Raw genomic sequence first — 23,700 nt, 5'->3', positions numbered from 1 at the left:
TGGTGCCTAGTGGGAGTTCTCTGATCAGAGGGGGCATTCCCTTAAAGGAGGTTGTGGGACCCCAGTCTCTTTCTCTTCTTTCAATTTCTGGCCATGAGGCAAATTGTTTTGCTCTTCCACACATACCCTGCCATGATGTGCTCCCCTCTCACAGACCCAAAAGCAAAGGGAGAATCAGTTATGGACCAAAATATCCAAAACTGTGTGCCAAAATAAACATTTTTCTTCTTAAGTTGATTTACCTTAGGCATTTGTTATAGTAATGAAAAGGTGACTAACACATATGGTGGTAGCCAATTTAAAGTCAAATGTACCTAAGGACTGCAATCAAATAAATGTTCTCAAAACTGTACTAGTACATTGGTTTTATTTTAATAGTGTTAATACACAACCCAAGTGAATGATTGAAAACATGAAAAATGAGGTTTGTGATGTAAATGAACAGTATGTTGTAAATCTCAAAGAATGGAACCATCTTATGCATTTCATAAATATGTTTGAATACTCTTGCCACCACAGAATTCTTTAAGTAACACTTTATTAAACTATTTTAAGATATTAACACTTTGTGAAAATAACTGGTCTGGCCAGCTACTTGATAAGAAGCAGGAATTGAATGCTCATGAGAAACCAGAAAGAACCATGAAGGTCCCAAATCCAACACTCTCCTTAACTGGGAATAGCCTCCTCAGAATTGAGGAGAAAACGGGTGTCAGAAAGAAGGATGGCTCCATGGTACCAAGAACAGACTCAGGCACTCATCTCAGTCAGCTCCCAGCAGGTGAAAGAGAAGGGACCAAGCAGTGTTTTAATGTGTGACATTCCAAGGTTTCTTGAGAAAGCAGCAAAATTGCCATTGAGGGTGAAGCATGTGTAATAGTCTCAGGAGGACAATTTGCATTATGTATTCAAAACCTTTTTAAAGTTCACCCTCTGAACACGAATTCCACGTCTAGAATTAAAATATAGGGCACAGTTGCCCAAATATGCAAAGGTATATGTATTCATCACTGTGTATCCTGTAATGGCTAAAAAACGGTAACATTCAGATTACTAAACAAGAGGGGGAAATTTCTAAGGAACAGACTCTCTATTCAAAACTTAACAGTTTATTTCTGGGTATTTGGGTTTTAGCTGATTTAATCTTTATTTAGAATTTATTTTTTCATTTTGCTTTTTCTCCTTTTTTTCATTTTTTTTTTCTATAATGAAAGCATCCATGAGAAACACACTTATGCCATAGTGGCTGATTGGCAATGATTAAAAAAAAAAACACACAACAAAAACTAAGAAGTAATGTAAGCAAACTTTGGTAATGTCATAGATTTTTTTCTGGGAAATCAGCTTTCATGCACCTCCAAAGCACTTTCCCTCATGTATTCCTGACCCTTCACAGTTCTGAGTGTGAGGGAGCAACATGCTGGGCTGCCCTGTCAGATCAATCACCATGCTACTGCTGCCTGTCTTGGGAACATGAAATCAAAGTCTTATGCCAGATGTCTGAACACTATTATCTCTTAAAGATAATAGGGAATGAAGCCAGCCAGAAGATGCCCAGAGTTAGCACCTATGAGGCTTCTACAGTTCCTGACACACTGATTATTAAACCAAACTTAATTATTGAGAACCCTGCCAAGTGCTACAGACCGTGATAGACACAAAGCTTGCATTCTATGTGTTTAAAACCTAGTGGGAGAGAGAAGACATGATTCTGAAAGTTTCCTTTCTTTCTTTTGTTTTTTTTTTTTTTTTAACTTTTTGACCCAATTCCACCACCAAGGGTGGGCAATCACGTAACCTTTCTCTCCCTTCAATTTCTGTTACAAAACTAGGGAATCAATGAGGCCTGGATTTCTGTTTCAGGTTAGAATTTGTCAGGGCTCCAGTAGAATGATTCTCAAAACTTACCAAATTATGTAGGGCTAATGGTTAGATGCAGATTTACTTGAGTCTGGGGAGAGGCCTCAGAGTATGTATTTCTAACAAGCTCTGAGGTTGCTGGTCTCTGGCCTATACTTGTGAGTCTCAAGACTCTAAAATACATGATCTCATTTAATTCCCCCACGTGTCCTTTAAGGTAGCCATACTTAACCCCATTCCACTGACTTCACTAAGCAGGGAGTGACTTGCTCAGTGTCATCTTGATAAAAAGTAGCAAAGCAGAAATCCCAACTGAGGTGATTTATCTCCTTGATCTCAAGATGTACAGTGTCCCTTTCTGTTTGAGAATGTTCTATTTATAACTTATTGTCATACTCATATAAAATAAACAGGACACAAATGGGTAAAGATAAGCTGTTATTAGCATGGAGAGGAATAAGGGATAATTTCCCAACGGGAAAGGTGCTGGAGTAAGTTGGTTAAGGAATCATAGAGAACTAACATCAACCTTGAAGAATAAAAAGTAAAGTAAGCAAAGACGAACCAAGTATAAAACAACAGTAAAGCCTACCATGCCACGATCAAAGCAGGAATCAGAACGGAGAAGACCTGTGAAGAGGGGCCCAGGGTAACTTGACAGGAGGCCCCCTGAGCCGATATTTCTTTGGTTTATCTCTATTGCTCACATCATTCATTGAACACAGCAGGTATTCATTTTTTCCCACATTTTTTATTGGTGCATTATAGTTGTACATAATGATGGGATTTGTTGTTACATATTCATTCATACATACACACAATATAACGAGATAATTTGGCCAATATCGCTTCCCAGCGCTTCCCTGCTCCCTCCCTGCCTCCCACCTCTCCTTCTCTTTCCTCTGCTGATCTCCCTTGGATTTTTAGAAGATATACCCCCACCTTTGTTTTCCTTTATCCTGTCTAGCTTCTGCATATGAGAGAAACAACAACCCTTAACTTTCTAAGCTTCACTTATTTTGCTTAACGTGATGAACTTTAGTTCCATCTATTTACCTTCAAATGCCATAATTTCAGTTTTATTTATGGCTGAATAGAATAAACCTCCATTGTGTGTGTGTGTGTGTGTGTGTGTATATATATATATATATATATATATATATATATATATATATATATATATATATATATATCACATTTTCTTATCCATTCATCCATTGATGGACACCTAGGCTGTTCCATAGTTTGGCTCTTGTGAATTGCATTGCTATAAACATGGGTATGCATGCATCACAGTAGTAAGATGCCTTTAATTCTTCAGGGAAAACAATAGAAGTGGTATAGCTGATTCATATGGTGGTTCCATTCCTAGTCTTTTGAGGAACTCCCATGCTGATTTCCATAGTGGTTGTACTAATTTATAGTCCCACCAAGTGTAAAAGTGCTCCTTTTTCTCCATATCCTCTCCAGTATTTATTATTGTTTGCATTCTTGATGACTGCCTTTCTGACTGGTGTGAGATGAAATTTCAGTGTAATGTTGATTTTCATTTCCCTAATTGCTAATAATGTTGAGCATTTTTTTTCATGTATTTGTTGGCCACTTGTATTTCTTCTTTTGAGAGGTATCTGCTTAATTCATTTGTCCATTTATTAATTGGATTATTTGATTTTTTTGGTGTAAAGATTTTTGAGCTCTTTATATACTCTAGATATTAATCCTATGTCAGAAGTATAGCTAGCAAAGATTTTTCTGCCATCCCATGGGTTCCCTTAGTCATTTCCTTTGCTATGCAGAAGCTTTTTAATTTGATGCTGTCCCATTATTAACTCTTAATTTATTCGCTGTGCTTTAGGGATCCTATTGAGAATGTCATTGCCTGTGCCTAAAAGCTGGAGTGTTGACCCTATATTTTCTTCTATAAGTTGCACAGTTTCTGATCTAACTCTGAGATCTTTGATCAATTTTGTGTTGATTTTTGTGCAGGATCAGAGATAAGAATCTAGTTTCATTCTTCTACATATGGCCCAGCACCATTTGTTAAGGAGGCTATCTTTTCTCTAATGTATGTTTTTGGCACCTTTGTCAAAGATCAGATGACTGTATCTGAGTGGGTTTGACTCTGTGTCTTCAATCCTGTAGCCAGGTACTTTCTTATTCTTATCCATAACACTACCTTGTTTTAAGAGGAACATACATTTTGATAGGAATGGCTTCCCCTTTCTAATTCCTTTCTCCTAAGTAGACTCTTTGAGAGAAGCCTAAGGACTCTCACCCATGGGCTCACACCCATCTGTGGAGGCACTCTATAAAATGCCAGCTGTGTGGTACGTGCCCACAGGAACAACAAAGGTAATTTTCTTCTTTCAAAATTGTGACTACAACCCTCCCCCAATTTCTCTAAGTGTTTCCTTTTAAAGAAAAGCCATGGTTCACTGCTACTGAAAATTAAAGACAACAGAATAAAGATCAAGGTCCAGGCTGGCGCTAGCTAAGGCAGAACATTAAAATCACTACTTGAATTTCTCCCCTCTTGAATATTGACAAAGACTACTAATGGAAAGCCAATCTGGAATGCAAGTTCATTTCAGACATTATTACACTTGTATCACAAATTATTTTGACTAAAATGAAGAAATGAGGTGGCCTTCAGCTGAGATGAATTAGGAAAGGTAATAACATACTGCTGCTGCTGCTACTACTATTACTACTACTACTAACAACAACAACAACAACAATAATAATAATAACTGTATGTGGCTTCCTCCACATGAACCCCTCACCACAACATGGAGTACCAAAAAAATCCAAGAGCTTATTAGGCAAATATTAGTTGATAAAGTTGAGGAGAGAAAGAACTAATCAACTCTCCCTCCTCCAAGCTATATTTCTAGCTTCTCCAACTGCACGAACCTTGCTGTCCGAGTTTCTCTCTTCTATTTCCCCCTTAGTTCCAGGTTGTGTTTAGCAATTAGCTTTACACCTTAAGCACCCCGGCCATCCTTCCCAGTTGCCAAACCCCAGTTTGGGGGCTGTCCTCAATTCCCAATCACAAGTTGGCAGGATGTTCTGAGGATATATTCCCAATGCCCAACATGTACAAGTGCTGCTATAGCAGTTCAACAAGGTGGGCTCAAGATCCTTCCCCATATAAATATGGAAAATGTCAAGGGTATTTCCAAAGTATGGCAAGCATGTCTCATCAGATATTCAACATGAAAGGAGAAGAATTGCTGACAGAAATCTGTTAGCAGGAAAAAGAGATTGATCAAGTACAGATATTAGCCACATATATCACCCAGTAAATCAGACATTCTCACAAGACAGGTAAAGAGACATGAGAAACAAACAGGAGGGGAAAAAAACTCTAGGTGAGTGCCTCTCTCTCTCTCTCTCGCTCTCTCTCTCTCTCTCTCAGTATGTTGGACATTTAGAAGCATGAAATTAAAACTCATGAAAAACAGCTTTATCGACTTGCTGTGGTGACTCAAAAGTTGTCGTTTCTCCACTCAACTTTGCTGAAACACTTGATTCATGTTGTTCTTATTTAACCTAATTTGCATTGATTTAATCAGTGCTGGTATGCTTTAAATACATAATAAATTGGGATTCTGCAACTTAGATGACTTGGAATAGCTAAATTTCAATAAAGCTCATTTCAATCTGTTAATGTATACAGTTCTGCCAAGGGGTTTAAAACTGTAGAAAAGATGCAACTTGCCACATTAGAGGTGAGAAAGGTTTAAAGACACTATACAGATGAGATGATTTGTGTGATAATAAGGTGAAAAGCCATATATATCTTAATTATAGCCTAGAAGCATCTTCTAAGTTTTGAGTAGCACACTTAGAAGAAAATTCACATATAAATGCAGTGAATTTAATTTTATTCTCTTTCTTTCTTGCCAACACTCAACTCGTTTTTGCCTTTCTGTACCAGCTCTACAAATCAAGTGACATCCAAAGTGGGACCTCTTCTTGCCCATTTGGCAGCCTCTGTCACCACTTTGCCAAACTGCATGCATTAGGACGATTTTCTTCCTAGCAGCCATAGGGATTGGGTGGCTTGTATGCACTGTATTTGCTGAGTGGCTGGCTGCTGTTTACCCCAGCCTGTGCCTGAACAACCCCCCCTTCCCCAACCCTTTAGACTTTATGGCTTAATCAGCCAGCCTGCTGTCAGGAATAATTGTTTTGGCAAGAGGTGAAACTACTTGATGGTGAAATTGTTTGTCTGTCTGTTAAAGTGTTCTGCAGCATCTTAGAAGTGCCAGGACAAAATCTGCAAATGCCCAGTCCAGAGTTAGAAGCAAGAGTGAGAAGAGACAACCATCAGGAATAGCATAGGAAGAACAACACTTGCGGAGGGATAACAAAAGAAAACATCTGTGCCAGTAATAAGCAGTATGACCTTGAATAATCCCCTCATGTCTCTTGGCCTCAGTTTCATCATGTGCAAAATGAAGGGGGTTGATTTTCTAATGTCTCTTCTAGCTCCTAAGACAGCATGTGATGTCTAGGACATTTCAAATTTGTGTTCTTTTCAATTAAATGATCCATCTCAAAGATAAATGACCAGGGCAGAGCATAGTTGAATACAAAATGGAATGATTCATGCCACTATTCATATGACTTTTCCTGAAAAGTCCCACCAGTCTTTAGTGACTTTAATTCCATTGGTTGGTCTCTCCATCTTGGCTGTTAAAGGACACTCAAATCGCTTGACCAATCTGCAAGTGGAACCTGGAATCTGGTAATCCACCTTCCATCCTATCAAAATGAACATGATAGATGTGCCCACACTTTAAGTTCCTAGAGGCAGAAATGATGGGAATTCAAAGAGAGGAGCTAAAGATTCACATCCTACTACCTTTTATGACCATGGTGGTCAAGAAGGTAGGCTTACCCACATTCACTTCCCACCTGCTTACTCAGCCATCCTGAGGATTTTTTTTTTTTTTTAAAGATGATCAACAGCCCCAGCAGACTAAATAGAAGACAGGGAGAGTTTATTCATTGCAAAGACTCCTACATACAATTAGCAGTGGAATAAACAGACCAAGGCTTCTCTTTATAATTAGGAGAGATACAACACAATTTAGTACACTCTCAAAGCTTAATCAGGAATCTTCATCATGGAAGAGGGGAAGCTTCATTATGGTTTAAACTACCTCTTTCCTACCCATTCTCTAGGACATTCTCCTGGGGTGAGGCATATTGCAGGGCTGTGCAATCATCACGAACAGCACATGTCAGAGTTAGTCTTCCCCATGTCATACAGCAGAATCTTTATTCGTCTACTGTGTGCCCCACAAATACCTATGTAGTCTGATGAAACCCCAGCAGGATCTCATGCAAGCCTCCTTGTACACAGATATGTTTTGCCATACTGGATCTCACATCACTGGGACTGGGATGGCGTCCCAAACCAGATGGGTTTGGAAAGCATTCCCCAATCACCACCAAAAAGGGCTGGCTCACTGCAGAACTCCAGCGCCCGCAAAGGGAGAAGGAAAAAAAAAATCATAGCCAAGCCCCAAATTATTGCCTTCTTGTGTCTTCTCTCAAGTTGCTTTTGTAAAGCAAAGGGCCAAATGTGGATTTTGCTACAGATTCCTACGTACCTTTTACACGTAGACAGCTTTGAAGGGGGGAAAATATTTTTCCAAAAGGGACAGGGGAGAGCACAGAATATTTCAATTTCCCACTTGGAAATATCTTGTCATTGATAAGGCTACCTCTACCCCCTCCCCTTCCTCTTTTTTGAAATATGGACAAAAAAAGCTGAAAGTGTTTTCCATTTCATCAAAGAACATATATTACTTTAGTGGTTCGGTAAAATGTTGGTTTTATGCCCACCCCTTTTCAATCTGCCCATGTCTGAGGTGCTCCGGGAAGACGCACAATCGTGAGCAGCTTACGACACTCAGTGAGCAGTAGGTGCCTGTGCAAGCTCGCGCCGCACACTGCCTGGCGGAGGGAAGGAGCCCGGGCGCCGCTCGCCGCTCCCCACGCCACCGCCCGCGCCGCCCGCCGCCCGCACCACCCCGCCGCCCGCAAAGCATGAGCGAGCCTGCTCTCCGCAGCTGCCCAGGGCGCGAATGGCAGGCGGTCTCCGCGGAGTAAAAGGTGGCGCCGGTCAGTGGTCGTTTCCAATGACGGACATTAACCAGACTGTCAAATCCTGGGGAGTCGCGAGCCCCGAGTTTGGAGTTTTTTTTTCCCCCCCACAACGTCACAGTCCGAACTGCAGAGGAAAAGGACGGCGGCAGGAAGGCGAAGCCCGGGCTCCGGCACGTAGTTGGGAAACTTGCAGGTCCTAGAAGTCGCCTCCCCGCCTCGCCGGCCGCCCTTGCAGCCCAGAGCCGAGCAGCAAAGTGAGACATTGTGCGCCTGCCAGATCCGCCGGCCGCGGACCCGGGCTGCCTCGGAAACACAGAGGGGTCTTCTCTCGCCCTGCATATAATTAGCCTGCACACAAAGGGAGCAGCTGAATGGAGGTTGTCACTCTCTGGAAAAGGGTGGGTAAGACACTTTTTAATTAAATTCTTTCCCGAAGATTTTTTTTTTCCTCCCTTTTCTTTGCTGCAGCATCTAACATGGACCAAATCACCATCTCTTTGATCTTTCCGTGGCTGTGAACTTTCTATGCCGCCCAGCTTTCTGCATGCTTAGAGGTGAACGTGTGGTTTTTGGGGAGGGGGGTCCTTCTTTATTTCTATATATTTATTTGATTTTTGCCCTTTTCTCCCCCTCCCCCCGCTCCCCCTCCCTCGGAATAAAATATGATGTAGATTTCTGACCGAGCGCTTCCAATGGACATTCTCCAGTCTCTCTGGAAAGATTCTCGCTAATGGATTTCCTGCTGCTCGGTCTCTGTCTATACTGGCTGCTGAGGAGGCCCTCGGGGGTGGTCTTGTGTCTGCTGGGGGCCTGCTTTCAGATGCTGCCCGCCGCCCCCAGCGGGTGCCCGCAGCTGTGCCGGTGTGAGGGGCGGCTGCTGTACTGCGAGGCGCTCAACCTCACCGAGGCGCCCCACAACCTGTCCGGCCTGCTGGGCTTGTCCCTGCGTTACAACAGCCTCTCGGAGCTGCGCGCCGGCCAGTTCACGGGGTTAATGCAGCTCACGTGGCTCTATCTGGATCACAATCACATCTGCTCGGTGCAGGGGGACGCCTTTCAGAAACTGCGCCGAGTTAAGGAACTCACGCTGAGTTCCAACCAGATCACCCAACTGGCCAACACCACCTTCCGGCCCATGCCCAACCTGCGCAGCGTGGACCTCTCGTACAACAAACTGCAGGCACTCGCGCCCGACCTCTTCCACGGGCTGCGGAAGCTCACTACGCTGCACATGCGGGCCAATGCCATCCAGTTCGTGCCCGTGCGCATCTTCCAGGACTGCCGCAGCCTCAAGTTTCTCGACATAGGATACAATCAGCTTAAGAGTCTGGCGCGCAACTCTTTTGCCGGCTTGTTCAAGCTCACGGAGCTGCACCTGGAGCACAATGATTTGGTCAAGGTGAACTTCGCCCACTTCCCGCGCCTCATCTCTCTGAACTCGCTCTGCCTGAGGAGGAACAAGGTGGCCATTGTGGTCAGCTCGCTGGACTGGGTTTGGAACCTGGAGAAAATGGACCTGTCTGGCAATGAGATCGAGTACATGGAGCCCCATGTGTTCGAGACAGTACCGCACCTGCAGTCCCTGCAGCTGGACTCCAACCGCCTCACTTACATCGAGCCCCGTATTCTCAACTCCTGGAAGTCACTTACAAGCATTACTCTGGCGGGGAACCTGTGGGACTGCGGGCGCAACGTCTGTGCCCTGGCTTCCTGGCTGAGCAACTTCCAGGGGCGCTACGATGGCAACTTACAGTGCGCCAGCCCGGAGTACGCACAGGGCGAGGATGTCCTAGATGCCGTGTACGCCTTCCACCTGTGCGAGGATGGGGCCGAGCCCACCAGCGGTCACCTCCTCTCGGCAGTCACCAATCGCAGTGACCTGGGACTCCCTGACAGCTCGGCCACCACGCTCGTGGACGACGGGGAGGGGCAGCGCGATGGCACGCCCGAGCCAGCCACCGTGGCTCTCCCCGGCGAGCACGCTGAGAATGCCGTGCAGATCCACAAAGTAGTCACCGGCACCATGGCCCTCATCTTCTCCTTTCTCATCGTGGTCTTGGTGCTCTACGTGTCCTGGAAGTGTTTCCCAGCCAGCCTCAGGCAGCTCAGACAGTGCTTTGTCACGCAGCGCAGGAAGCAAAAGCAGAAACAGACCATGCATCAGATGGCTGCCATGTCTGCCCAGGAATACTACGTTGATTACAAACCTAACCACATTGAGGGAGCCCTGGTGATCATCAACGAGTATGGCTCTTGTACCTGCCACCAGCAGCCCGCGAGGGAATGCGAGGTGTGATCCTCCCAGTGGCTCTCAACCCATGCGCTACCAAAAACGCCTGGGCAGCCGGTCGGGCCGGCGGGCACCAGGCTGGGGTCTCCTTGTCTGTGCTCTGATTTGCTCCTTGACTGAAACTGTAAGGGGATCTCTCCCAGAGACTTGACATTTTAGCTTTATTGTGTCTTAAAAACAAAAACGAAATAAAACACAACAAAACCCCACCCCACAACCTTCTGGACAGTCTATCTTAAATTTCATATGAAAACTCCTTCCTCCCTTTGAAGATCTGTCCATATTCAGGAATCTGAGAGTGTAAAAAGGTACCAATCATTGATTTTTTTTTTTTTTGTAAACTAAAACGTTTAAAATAAAATAGCATTTACAGTTTTTACAGACTGGTGTAACCTAAATGAATTGTTACCTGTGTTACAAGAGAAGCAACAGTTACAATTTCCTTTGGATGGGGGAGGGGGTGGGAGGATACTGCCAGTGGGAGAATCAAGAAATCAAGAAGCAAAGTAGGCAGAGTCTATTTAAATGTTAAAAAGGGCAAACAAAGCTTATCAGTGTAATAATACAGATTAATTTACCCCACATGAGTAAAGACTGAAAAAAGCAAGATCTTTTATATTATCCGGGAGTGGGCAGTGTAATCTGACCATCATAAAGCAAGTGAAAGGTGGACTGAGGACTGGTCATTATTACTCAGCTTTTGAGGCAATGATCATTGTAAATGGCTTTTAAAAGGCAATGCCAGACAGTTTGTCCTATGAGCAAGAAACATTTTTGCACTTAATGTAACCATCTTTCAAATCATCTCAGAATTTTAACTACAAATGCCACTTGTTCATAATTCTTCTCTGCCTTTGATTCAATAGAACTCATAGCATTGGTGCCCTTTTTCATACCCTCCGATATTAAAGAGAGCCCCTCAGCCCCTGCTCTCTGTGGTTTCACTGAGAAGGAAGCAGAATCCCAATGTTCAGGACTGAAAGCTATGTTTCTGGAGCACATTGCTAAGACTGCAGTCAGCTTAAGCTCCTGAGCAATGACAGCACACTCCTAGTTACTGTGGGGAAAGAGGAATTCCTGACTCAGGATGAATGCCTGCAGGGTAATGACTTGTAGCAAGAGAATTTAGGGACAGACTTGATACAGCAGGGATGGGGGTGGGGTGAGAGAAGATCATCATTTGATTCTGTGTTTGCATATTACTGAGATGGGAATAATTTGTTAACTCGGGGCAGAAAAAGCTGCCTGTTCTCAGATGGCCCTTTTGTGTAATGCTTGCTTTCCCTGTTTTTCACTTTTCTTCTTTGTTGGGATTATTGGCTGCTCCTTCCCACCCTCATAGGTTTTCAGATTCACCACTGCGATGTTAGCTTTTTATTAAACTCCATTAAGAGTGAGGAGGCAGTGGTGATGGTAGTTAGTGGGTTCTGGGAAGGGCAATGGGGAGGGGAGTATGTATTGGATGGAAGGGTTTTTCACCAGCTAACAATTTAATCAGATGTATGATTGAAATAAAGTATCATGGATGGCAGATGGTGAACACTGAACCAATCAGTCCATGTCCAGAAGTATTTTTCTCACCCTTCTAAATGATACTAAAGACTGGCATCTCTTTCTATTTCTACTCCCCCCCCACACACACATTTTAAGAGATAAGTCCAAATAGCAGGAAGTGGGATGAGGAACAAACACAACACCATCCCCCAAAATGCAAATGCCTCTAGTCACCAACCTAAAGAGGCAAAATCAGCTTTTTGAAATGCAGAACAGTATCACTATATGGTTTACTTAAGCTGAAGATTAATTGTAGATTTTTCTTCTGCCTATGGAGAAATCAATATGCCTAAAACTATGGCTTCTATGAGGCTCTTGCAAGAGAAATATTTTGCAAAGATCTTTTAAGATGTTAAGCCTTGAGAGACATGGGAGATAGCTTCTCTCTCTCTCTCTTTCCCCTCCTATCTCTCTCTCTCTCTCTCTCTCTCTCTCTCTCTCTCTCTCTCTCTCTCTCTCTCTCCTCCTTCCTTCTCCCCTCCCCCACTCATTCTTTCTGACCAGCAAACTTCATCTTGCTTTGTTTATAATTGAGACACGACTTTATGACACATTCCATGTACATAACACCCATTCAGACTGTTAATGTTCTAAGAGAGAAGGGCTTCAAAAACTTTGAGGATGGGTTTTGGATTTAGTCAAAGCATAATCATTTGGAATTGCCACTCTAAACAGCATATCACTTGGAGGGCAGGAATAATAGGAACAAGGATGTGCCTCATATCTATAAATTAAACTGCAATAAAGAGACCTCCTCTAAAAGAGTGCATACCATTTTTTTTTTTTTAAATTTTTGGCTTTTTTAAAAGAAAGCCATTCCCAAATTGTGGCCACTGAAGGAAGATTCCGTTAACTTAACCTCCTCATAGGAAGGTTACAGGAATGCATTGCCAAAAGCTGCTCTTGCTTGGCGCATGGAAGGGTTGTGTTGGTGTGCTTATAGGGAAAGCTTCCAGGAGCAAAGATTTTCTGGCAAACATCAGAACTACCGGTTCCCCCAAATCCTCTAGAAAAAAAATGGACATTGGAAACTAATTTATTTCCTGATCCCAATTTTATTTTGTACTTTTAAAAAATGTAGTCAGGAGAAAGAGAGAATAATCATGCTTTGTTTTCTGCTTTCCCCTTACTCTATGACTAAAATATCATGTATTTGGAAGACCTTAAATCCATGGAAATCTAATGAAAGATCTTTGGAAAAAGGAATCTACAATCTGGGACTTTGGGAACAAATGATAGCCATAGAAAGCTGTGTTCTTAATTTGTGTGTGTGTGTGTGTGTGCATGTTTCTGTAATGGTATGTATTTGCAGGCAAGCAAATATGTTTTCTAAACAAACAGAGAAATTTAGCTCACACATCCTTTCATGGTCCTGTGCCTCTTACTTTGAGAAGGGCAGGGCAGGGAGAAGCCAAGAATAAGGGAGAATGGTAGTTTTAACTAAGGTTTTGTGACACTTTTTTTTTTCTTTCTCAAATTAATTAATCTTTAAGCTTCAAGAAACTTGCTCTGACCCCTCTAAGCAAACTACTGAACATTTAAAAGGGGATCTAAATTTTAAAGGTATAGCACTTTTTTTTTCTTCCCACAGAGGGTGCTAATCTCATTATCCTGTACTATCTGAAAAGAATTTAAGGCCACAATTCACGTCTCATCCTGGGCATTGTGATGGATTAACCCCCCATTTGCAGTTGCTTCCCAGCTGATTAAAGTTCAGCAATGGTATTGAGGTTTTTCAAGTATTTATATAGAAAAAAGTATTTTCCAATGACAAATGATGCTCTCACATCAGGCTTAGCTCTGGTAGTTTCTTAGGTTGTACCAGAGGAGAAGGTTAAATGAAACCAATCTTTTAACAGTTCTCAAAGGAAAGGAAGCCCTTGACATAAGACACAGCCAGAGATAGTTGGGACCACCTGTCCCACACATGTACCATATGCTATAAAGTTGCCATCATACAGAAAAGATTATTTCAGTAAAAGGAATTTTTTTTTTAAATCACTTTTCACATTTTCCCAAGCTCTTCAAAGTACAAGAGTACCTTACCTTTTTTCCCCCCAGCTTTCAGGAAGGCAGACATTTGGTATGACTTAGCATCAACAACACATTTATGAGTATGTGTAAGTAATTAAAGGGGCAAACACCACTTGTTATTCCTCCCAAGTTTCCTAAGCAACTGCACACAGATCACACAGATCACTGGCGGGATTAGGGGCCACCTGTGTTTCTAATTTGTATTAATCAACTTGTCAGCAAGTCTGACACCTGTTCTATTCTGGCATGGCCAAATAGCAGTGGCCACCAGTGGATCCATATTCTGATGAAATGAAAGTCATCAGACATTCCCTCACAGAGAAAATTATCCAAGCACCAGAATTTATATCTGTTTTTGGAGAATGAGTTATTATAATGTTTCAGAGAAGTCAAGATAAATGTCAATTAGATGGATTGTTATAGTTAATCTGAGTTTGCCAATAACATGTATTTAGTTAGAATGAAACTATTAAACTTGGAGGAGGTTTAGGGATACATATACACATTTATCCGACCATCTTCACAAATATAACCACCCAAACACATGCACACATATACATATATTTTTGTATATAAAAGTAAACATGTACATACATACTTATTGATAAATATCCATACATATAAGAACACAATCATTGATAGGCACCACCACATTACATAACTACCCAGAACTTCTTTCCTTCTCCTGTGATCAACTTTACTTAAGAAAAGATGTGATAAAACCAATCTGATGGAGATATAAAGGACTGTTATGGTTGATAGCATTTTCAAGCATTAGTTATAAGTTGGTACTGGCTTTGCAGGCTGGGGATCCTCTGCACTCTTTGTGCCATGGCAGAGTATACACACCTGTTGTCTAGTGGTGAGAACCAACAAATTGAAATGCACTCTCAAGAGTACTTTGCACCTCAGTGGTAAGAAAAATATTTTTTCCACTTAAAAATGCTCTACACTTGATAATTTTTCTTGGGATCCAGGAGGTAAAATTCTTACTCTGACAGGAAACCACCTCCTGACTTTCCTTCAATGGACACAATTTGTCAAAGTTCTGGATTTTTGCTGAAAGTCAAAGGGTTGGCTGTTGTATCCTTATGGTTTAGACAGAGATGTAGAAGAGATGGATAAATAAAATTGCCTGAGTGTTTGCTGGAAATGGGTGCCTTTACCTTGATCTCACTACGGGAGTGGATATCAGCAACTTTAGAGGTCAGGTACTTGTTCAGTCTCTCAGCTAATGATTCAGAGTGCTGGTTTTCAGTTTGCTGGACTTTTCACTGTGCAGTTTTCCCCTTGAATGGTTGTCCCCTCCACTCCCATGCCCAACAAAGAGCCTAGACTGGACACAAGGACATATTTAGCACAAGTTTGTTGAATGATATGGGTGCGATGCTCAAATAAGTGGGCAATGTAGAACTCTATCAACACAGGGGACCTCTCTTCAGCTTCCAGGAGAAGAAATTGCCAGTGATCATCTAGTCCTATCTCTTACTAGAGGATTTTGGACTCAGACTGGCAAAGACATCCATATGTTACTATCAGGGATTTATTCACATTGCTTTCTTGGTGATCACATGGACCACGTGTCTATGTCAGAAATTCTCAACCAGGAGCAAATTTGTCAAATGAATGTCCCAGTGGACATTCATTTGGTAATGTTGGGATACATTTTTAAATTTTGTATGAGGATGGTGGTGGGGTGCTACTGGTGTCTAGTGGGTAGAAGTCATGTATACTGATAAACATCCTATGATGCATAGGACATCATCAACATTCAACAGTTATTTGACCCAAAACTTCAAGAGTACTAAGCTTGATTCTAACCCTGCATCACGGTGGAAATTAATATGTGACTAAACATGCTGTGCCCAGCTCTGCATAGAGTGGTCTGAGTTAGCTTTTAGTTCACCTAGCTCTGTTCCCTTTCCATCTTCCTCTCTCTTGCCAAGGAACTGGAAGTCTAAAGTAAAAACCCTCAGGTTGTTTGCTAATCAGCGAAAGACCTGTAGTTAGCACATGCATCTCAAAGAACATATGGCAGAACTTAAATTAACTAGGACAAAACTAGTCAGAATTCTCCATTGACCCACTTTTTCCTTAGCAATATATTACTTAGGAAATAGAAGGGAAAGCATCAAGTTAACAGTGAAGATTTATTAATGAAAAGGAAAATAAAAGACTTGATATTCCTTCTAGGAGATGTTCTGGAGACTGAACAAATTCAGCTCACCTGCCCATAATTTCTCAATCCCCATCAAGACAGGAAGATAGGTGAGAATGAACTCCCATTTAAAAAAATAATCAATGTGTTTATTCTAGTGAGTAGGATGGACATGTTTATGAAAGACATCATCTCAGACCTTAGAAGCAGGATGGCTAGAGATGCAGACATCACGAATGAATGCATTTGAGGGTGGGAAGACAACGTAAATGGATAAAGTTCATGGGAAGGTGGCACCATAAAGAACTAGAAAGTTCATGTCAAAGAATGTGCTTCAGATTAAACTGGGTCCTGTTTAACCGGGACACTAAGTGCTATGGAAGAAATAGGGCCTGGAAATCAGGAGTTGGGTCTTTGACCTGGTGCTGTTATTCACATGACTTGGGAAGATCAGGAACCATCATACTTTGGTAAGCCTCTGTCCCTTTGTTGTTAGGAATGACTCATCAAGGTATTCCCTGAGGATGCTTCCAGTTCTAGATTCTATTTTATCATTCCCCCCCAAAAAAAATAAAATTTGAAATAAAAGTATTTTTCATGCTAGTGTCATTTAACCAGAAAATTAAAATCTCCCTGAGTTCCCATTCCCTAGACATTTGGATTCATCAAACTTGCCTGCATGTGAATAAGAAAAGATATGTTAAAAAATATATCACTGGGAGACAGGGGCTTCAGAGAGGTAGATAGAGAGGCTGAAAAACAAATGAGAAAGCTTAGCCACATGTGGGTGGGAAAATAGGGTTTTTAGAATGTTCAGGAAGAGTTGAAAAGAAGTCCTAGGAAGGATATACACTCGCACACAAGTGAGACCTAAGATATGTACAAAATGCCTAGGACTGTTTCTAGGGTATGTGTGTGTGTGGGGGGACAATGCAGGAAAAGATTTGTTCAGGATGCGTAAAAAAATTTCCTATAAGTGACAACAACCAATGTTAGGAGTTGAGAGATCTTTAGTAAAATGAGGGCAGGAAAGGAAGAAGGAAGAGGAAGGGGGAACAGAAAAAGAGGGGGTGGGGAAAGAGAGGGAGAGAGAGATGGAGAGAAAAGGAAAGATAGAGAGGAAGGGAGAGATCATCCAGGGAGGAGAGGAAGAGAAAGATGAAGAAAAAGAAAAAAAAAAAAAAAAAAAACAGAGCAAGTAGAGTTTCATGATTTGTGTTTTATATTGATGAAGTAATCATCATAAATAGCTGGCTCCTCAAAGCTTTTCAGTCATTTTTTTCTTTATTCTGCTCTACCAGGTTGGCTATTTACTTCCTCTCAATGTAATGTTGGAAAGGCAATTTTTCCCCAACTGCATTATGAGAAAAAAATAATAATAATTCATTCTCCAGCTGCATCCTCTTTCTCTTTTCCTTAGCGGGAAAGATGATTCTCAACCCTGGTTGCACACTGGCACTACTTGGGAACTTTAATAAATACTGATGTCTGGATCTCACCACAAGAGGTTCTGATTTAATAGCTCTGGGGAGTGGCCTTGGTAAGGAGATTATTTTTTAAACTTCCTAGGTGATTCTAAAGATCAGTAATCCGGAGAAGCACCGAGTGAGAGGGTCTCAGGAATCACAGCGTGTGCTGCTCAGTAATCTATAACATCTAGGTATCTGACTGCTGGTCTTTAAACATACATGGCGGGTTGGCCACTGAGGGTTAAGTGAAGACCTTCCCTTCTCCCCATCAGCTCCACCTGGTGGCATGGATAGGAGAAAGATTTGTAAGCATACATGTGCTTAGAACTGGTTTCTGAGCACTTGATAATTTTCCAATTTACAATTATTATTTTATTCGTTTCATTTATCCCAACAGTCTACAAGGTAGACCAGAAAACTCAGATCTGAAGATGTCATGTAGCTTTACCCAAGGTCATTGCTACTGCTAGACAGGGCACTTGGAACTTCTTCTTCTAAATTCTGTGTCCTTCCTTCTCTACCAATTATTTTTCCTTCTCAGATTGGTCATGTCATTATGAGATAGAGCTGACCCTGCTCAAAATACCCAAATCGATAACTCTTCCAGGAGCCCTGGAAAACACAGTGCACACATTTCTATATCTTTTCCTCCAACTGGAGTCTAGAAATTCTTAAGTCTGTCATCATAGTCTTTCCTCTGTCCCTTTTTGTGACTACCCCCCATACCCACCCCATGCCTGATGCACATTTCTTTTCCACAGAAGCCTCCAGGATGCTCAGGAGACGTCCAAAAAGATATCAATTCTTTCTGAATATCACCAACACACAATAAATGTTCCCTTTCCACTCAGCCCACTGCCATCAGCAGCTTTCCCACAAGCTCTTCCAAGAGTGTGAAAACTAAATCCTAGTAGGCTGTTGATTGATGAGTTGTGATAAGAGATTTTTGCTGCTTAAATAAGGGTCTTTAGGGGAACGCCTTTAGGAAATCACTCTAATGCTAGAAGTTCATGCACTAAAACAGCTGGGTGATGAATATTTGGACAGGAGATCCTGTCTTGTTCCTCTTAAATGAAACAATAGACACAAATGCTCATGTCCTAGAACAGATCCACCAACAGTTTATGGGGCTTAAAAATAAAGCCATTGGATCTTCCAGTATATTTTACCTCCTTAAACCAATGTCCTTTTTAAAAAAAATTATGCATTTTTAGGTGTTTACCATTAGTGTGTTTATTGTCAACTTAGAACCTTCAATATTGCAGACACTGTGTCCGGGACGTCTAACTCAGAGATATTGTAGGCAGCCTTGAATAAAAGGGAGAAAGCACAGCAGCATTCAAGAGCTGGATTAGTCTGCTATAGAAAGGTCTGGAAAAGCCAAGTTACACACAATTAATAGAATAATACACAATCTGTCTTCAGTTGGCCAGGGCAGTCTGATCCTTTGTTCCTAAGCTGTAGAACAACCACACACTCTGATTTTGTGTCACTGTCTACTCCATGGTGATTGCATTTTCAGTGAAATCTATATTTCCATGCAATCTGTAGGTTTTAAAATTTCTTTTTACTCTAAAAATAGTGGTCCTTCTTAGAATTCAGCCTCACTCCTTTGCTTGCTGTTCAGGCCATGTTTATCTGAGTCTCTCATATTTATTTATTTATTTTGCAAACTATTTCAAAAACACAGACAAGAACAAACATAGCATAGGGAAGAAGAGGAGACACTGCATCGTAACTGAAATGTACCTATAGAAAACTTTTCAAGTTCTACTGATATTGCTCAACTCATTTAATCAAAGTAGCACACCATTTCTTTTCTAGGGATTAAGCAAATAGTCACTGAGTGAACGACAGAACCGTTTAACTTGTAAACACTTTACCTGTGAAGGAGAGGGGTACCACCAACTAGAGGACTGTGCCATCAGAGTTCTGCCAGATTCACCATGACAGTCTACAGAAGATGCCTCTATTTCTTTCTGGTGCATTTATGAAAGGCAATTCCCCCATCCACAGGAGTGTTTATTATATTTCACTTACTAAGATCTCGGCAACCTCCTAAATCCTTAACATTTTCTCATTTGAGCCTTGTGATCAACCTTCATTCTTCCTTGTTCAGAGTATTAGCATCTTCATATTAAAAATGTACCTTACCTGCCCAGAGTCACTTACTATGGTGATATGTGTTAAAGGAGGCAGAGCTTGGGTTCAAATTCTGGCTGAGTGACTTTAGCAAGCTTCTTCACCTTTGTGATTGGAGAAAGGGTTGGTGCAAGAACTAAATCAGATTTAAATGAGCCATTCTTTGTAAAGTACTTAGAACAGTGAGTGGCACATGGAAGAGGATACATAAGTGTCATTTAAAAAACAAGGCATAAATATAATAAAGTCCTACAGCAAGGGAGGGGCTAATCCTGGAAGTACCTGAGATGTTGCTCTCCAAAGCCATGTTCCCTACATTTTTTTTCTGTAATAAGATAATACCCCAAAATCTGAGTTCTTGAAAGCACTGAGCCAGAAAGAAGAGGACGAAGGAGAAAGAGAGTGGAGTCTGGAAGTACTAGAGGGACATGCATCTTCCTTCACAGCTTTCCAGCTAGCCCAGACAACACTCACTAAGTCTTGTTTTGGTTCTTAACTGGCTGGACTTTCCCACTCTGGTCAGGCATCCCTGGAAAATCTACGCCATCACTGCAATATGTATGTGAACCTGCACACACATCTGGTTAGACATATGGGTTTGGCACCATCTTCCCACTTTCATAAAAACTGAAGGCTAGTGACCAGCTGATGGAAGCACTGTCCATGTGTGTGGGTCTTTGGTAAGACAGCAAAACTCATTTCCCCCCTGAGCTATTTGCTGTCAGCAGTCAATTCTTGAAGGAGGAAAGCCACTACACAGCTCACAATTGTTATCCAACTCCCAAGCTCTTATTTAATATTGGGCAATATTAAATCATACAGGCCCCCAGGTCACTAAGTATATATCTCCCGTTGTAACAGATTGGTTGGCATTTGAGAAGATTTTCCTTTCTGTATAAGAGTCATGATGCTATTCGAGAAAATAATACAAAGGGGGAAGAAGTTCATATCTGAGGTTGACCCTCTCTTTTGGGAGAGGAGGTCTTGTATCAAGAGGTAGATTCTACATTCTCATTGTGCCAATTTGTTCCTGACCCTTGGGCAAGTCAATTTCACTTGTGCAGGCCTTTCTTTCTTATGTCTATGGTGTAGTGTCTCTTTCTTAGGTAGTGTAGTGTCTGTAGTGTCTGTTTGTAGTGGATTTTAGTTCTCTGATTTGGTAGTCAGGGTCTGGAGTTGAAAAGGTGAAGGAAAGTAAGGGTCATTTCCAACACACTCTTCTTTTCTATCACTTATCAACAAGCAAAGTGGTGAATTTATCAAACTTTCACCAAGGGTAGGCTCCAATTCCCTTAGAGATCTCCCCAACCTCACAAATAGAAACTGTGTGGTCAGAGGGAGCATTTTATTTTGTACATACATATGCAAAATTGGTTCTGTTCTAAAGCACACTCTTCTTGTGATTCATCCATAGAATGATTAGTATGTGCTCTGCTCCAGCTGGAGAGGAGAATATTGGGAATGCTTTGCCTACAGTGAAACCTCAATACATAAATCTATATCTCCAGTGAAAGCATTAAATGTCAGGGAACTGAGAACTGTCTTCTCTTCAGTGTTTTACTTGTGTCTTTGCTGGTGTGTTTTGTTGTTATTTGTTTTATCCCTCTTTTCTTACCTTCCAACCATCAGTCTGTCTTTTATTTATTTATTTTTTGACTCAATTCATAGTTAATGAGCTTTATCATACATTCTCAATGGGGACAATATTGCACTGAGGAGCAAAATTTTTTCTTATGGGTAGAAAAAGAAAAACCCTTACTGGTTTGTATGTATAATGCACAGATACACCTATAGTACATAAAATATATAATGTATGTGTGGGATTAAAATTCAGGGTGTGGGATTAACTAGGAAAATATCTGATTTTGGGGAGGTGATAATGAGAAAAGGGCTGGGAGGCACTGAACAGGATGTTGATTGACAAGGGGAAGAGACAAGAGCAAACAGTAAAAGCATAGGTTACCAATCGAGGCTTTGAGAAGGCACTTGATAATAAAAACTAAGATTCAAAGACTTTTTGGACAGCTACAGTTTCATTTAGGGGACTTGATCTCCTCAACCCCTCCTGTACTCAGCACATTCCAGAACTGTCTTTATTTACAGGCTTCATGGCATATTAAAAACAAAAAACAAAACAAAAGAAACAACTATTGGGCATGGAATTAATAGACAGAGCCCTGGTACTGTCTATGCCATTTACTGGCTTAGATAAATCATCACCTTTTGGACCTCAATTCCCTGAACTATAAAATTCAGAAAATAATCCCTGCTCAGTCTATTTCCTAAGAATCTGGTTAGGATCAGATGAGATAATGTGAGTGACAGAATCTCCAAAGCTGTGAGGTCCTATGCAAGGATTTAAGGTGAACTCTTAGTTTGTGAACTCTTAGGGTAGTGGTGACAAGAGCTGTGTAATTGGCTACCTGCACAGTATGGCTTCCTAGGACCATATGTTCTAAGCTCTTATTTAATTCCTGCCATTAGTCATTTTTCTGAATAAAGTCCCACATGACTCCTTTGTTGAGCACTTATGTGGCAGGGAGGCCATGAAACTGAAAGAAGGCCGCTAGCTATATAACAGGACATCTTACCCTTGACTCCCTTCCACCCCATGGAACAGAGTCTGACTCAAGAGGTCCAAATGCCTGAGGGCAGGTGATTACATCAGCTTTGTGAACCTACTGTCTCCACCTCTAGAATGGTCATACACATACACCTTGCAGGATTTTAGGAAGATTAGATGATTATCAGGTTATGCATATCAAGTCTACCAAAATGTTGCCCAATAATAAATTCTCAACCAGCAATCATCCTGGCCCCATTCTTTCACCAACATGTTCACATGTTGTATTTATAAAAATAAAGCCTGGGAAAAGTGATGGCATGAAGAGCTATTGATTTCTAGAAGTGTAAACTAAATAGAGGCTTTAAGAGGGGAATTAATTAATTTTTATGTATTTATTTATCTATTTCTGGGTATGGAACCCAGGGTGGCTGTACCCATTGAGCTACATCGTTGGTCTGTTTTTATTTATTATTATTATTATTTTTTTGTCTTAGGGTCTCCCTAAGTTGTTAAGGCTGGCCTTGAAGTTGGGATCCTCTTGCCTCAGCCTCCCAAGTCAGTGGGAAGACAAACATGTGTACCAAGACTGGAATTTAAGAGGTTCAAATAAGGAGAACACTAGAACTATCATAGCGGAATTATCTCTACAGAGGGAAGAGCAGGACTGGTGCTTAGTAGCAGAAGTATCAGTGCAGAATAATTAGTACAGTAATTGGAATGAAGGGGAGAGAACCACTCTCTGTCCTTGGGGTCAGATAGCATTAATAAAGAAGGGGGTCAAGTAGCATTAGTGACAAAGATACCCTCATGCAGGGCCTTCCCTAGCAGATATTCTAAGACCTGCCTCAGATGACTGTATTCTTCTTCCTCTTCTGCTTGTTGTTTTTTTTTTTTTTTTAATATAATGATTCTTCCCATTTCTATCAACAGATTCAATACCCCTGTCTTCTTTTTCTGAACGTACCTCTCCCCAACAGCATATACCTGCTTGATCTTCTGAGAACTTAAACAGAGACTCCGGGAAGAAAGTGGAAGCAGAAGTCCAGCTTGGTTCATTGAGAATCACCCGTACACCATATCCTTGCCACTGAGAGTGCGCCATTCACTTTTCTGAGCCTTCAAGCACTCTCTTCCCCTATGGTCCTGTATCTGTCAGCCTGTGAGACAACATTCTTGGATCCCATGGCCAAGCAGCCCTGAACTCCAGCACAATTCAGCCACACATGGAGCATCAAGCAGACTGCTGGGCTCCACCTGCTTCTCCAGGGTCACCAACCCAAAGGATGAAGCAGATGTAAGACAGGGAAGGCACCTGTCTTTGTTTTCATTTTCTACCAGGCCCAGCTCTTTGGGAAAAAAAAAAAAAAAGAAGATTCGTGCTTCAAGCTGGTGCTGCCAAGCTTCCTCCCCTGCCTTCCTTGTCCAAGCACTCCACCGTCTGTGCAGACTGCATAACAGCAATTTCTGGAAACTGGCTGCAGAATCTGGGCCAGTCCAGAGGCAA

The 23,700-nt window shown here is 41.7% G+C and overlaps 2 protein-coding genes across 5 annotated transcripts in view; one reads left to right on the top strand and one right to left on the bottom strand.

Annotated features, from left to right (window-relative positions):
* The window catches only part of Ctnna2 (catenin alpha 2), a 983,267-nt gene that overhangs the window by 336,274 nt on the left and 623,293 nt on the right, over positions 1–23,700 (bottom strand). The window lies entirely within an intron of this gene.
* Lrrtm1 (leucine rich repeat transmembrane neuronal 1) lies at positions 8,714–10,300 on the top strand. The gene has a single exon (XM_027943790.2). The coding sequence runs from the start codon at positions 8,714–8,716 to the stop codon at positions 10,277–10,279; it is 1,566 nt and encodes a 521-aa protein (XP_027799591.1). The 3' UTR covers positions 10,280–10,300.

This window comes from Marmota flaviventris, chromosome 14 (assembly GCF_047511675.1).
Source record: "Marmota flaviventris isolate mMarFla1 chromosome 14, mMarFla1.hap1, whole genome shotgun sequence".
Taxonomy (NCBI): Eukaryota; Metazoa; Chordata; class Mammalia; order Rodentia; family Sciuridae; genus Marmota; species Marmota flaviventris.
Note: the sequence above shows the minus strand (reverse complement) of the source record. Positions and strands in the feature narration are given on the sequence as shown.

Bases quoted from the DNA above. Each gene is read 5' to 3' on its own strand.
- Lrrtm1 (XM_027943790.2), top strand. From the start codon at position 8,714: ATGGATTTCCTGCTGCTCGGTCTCTGTCTATACTGGCTGCTGAGGAGG.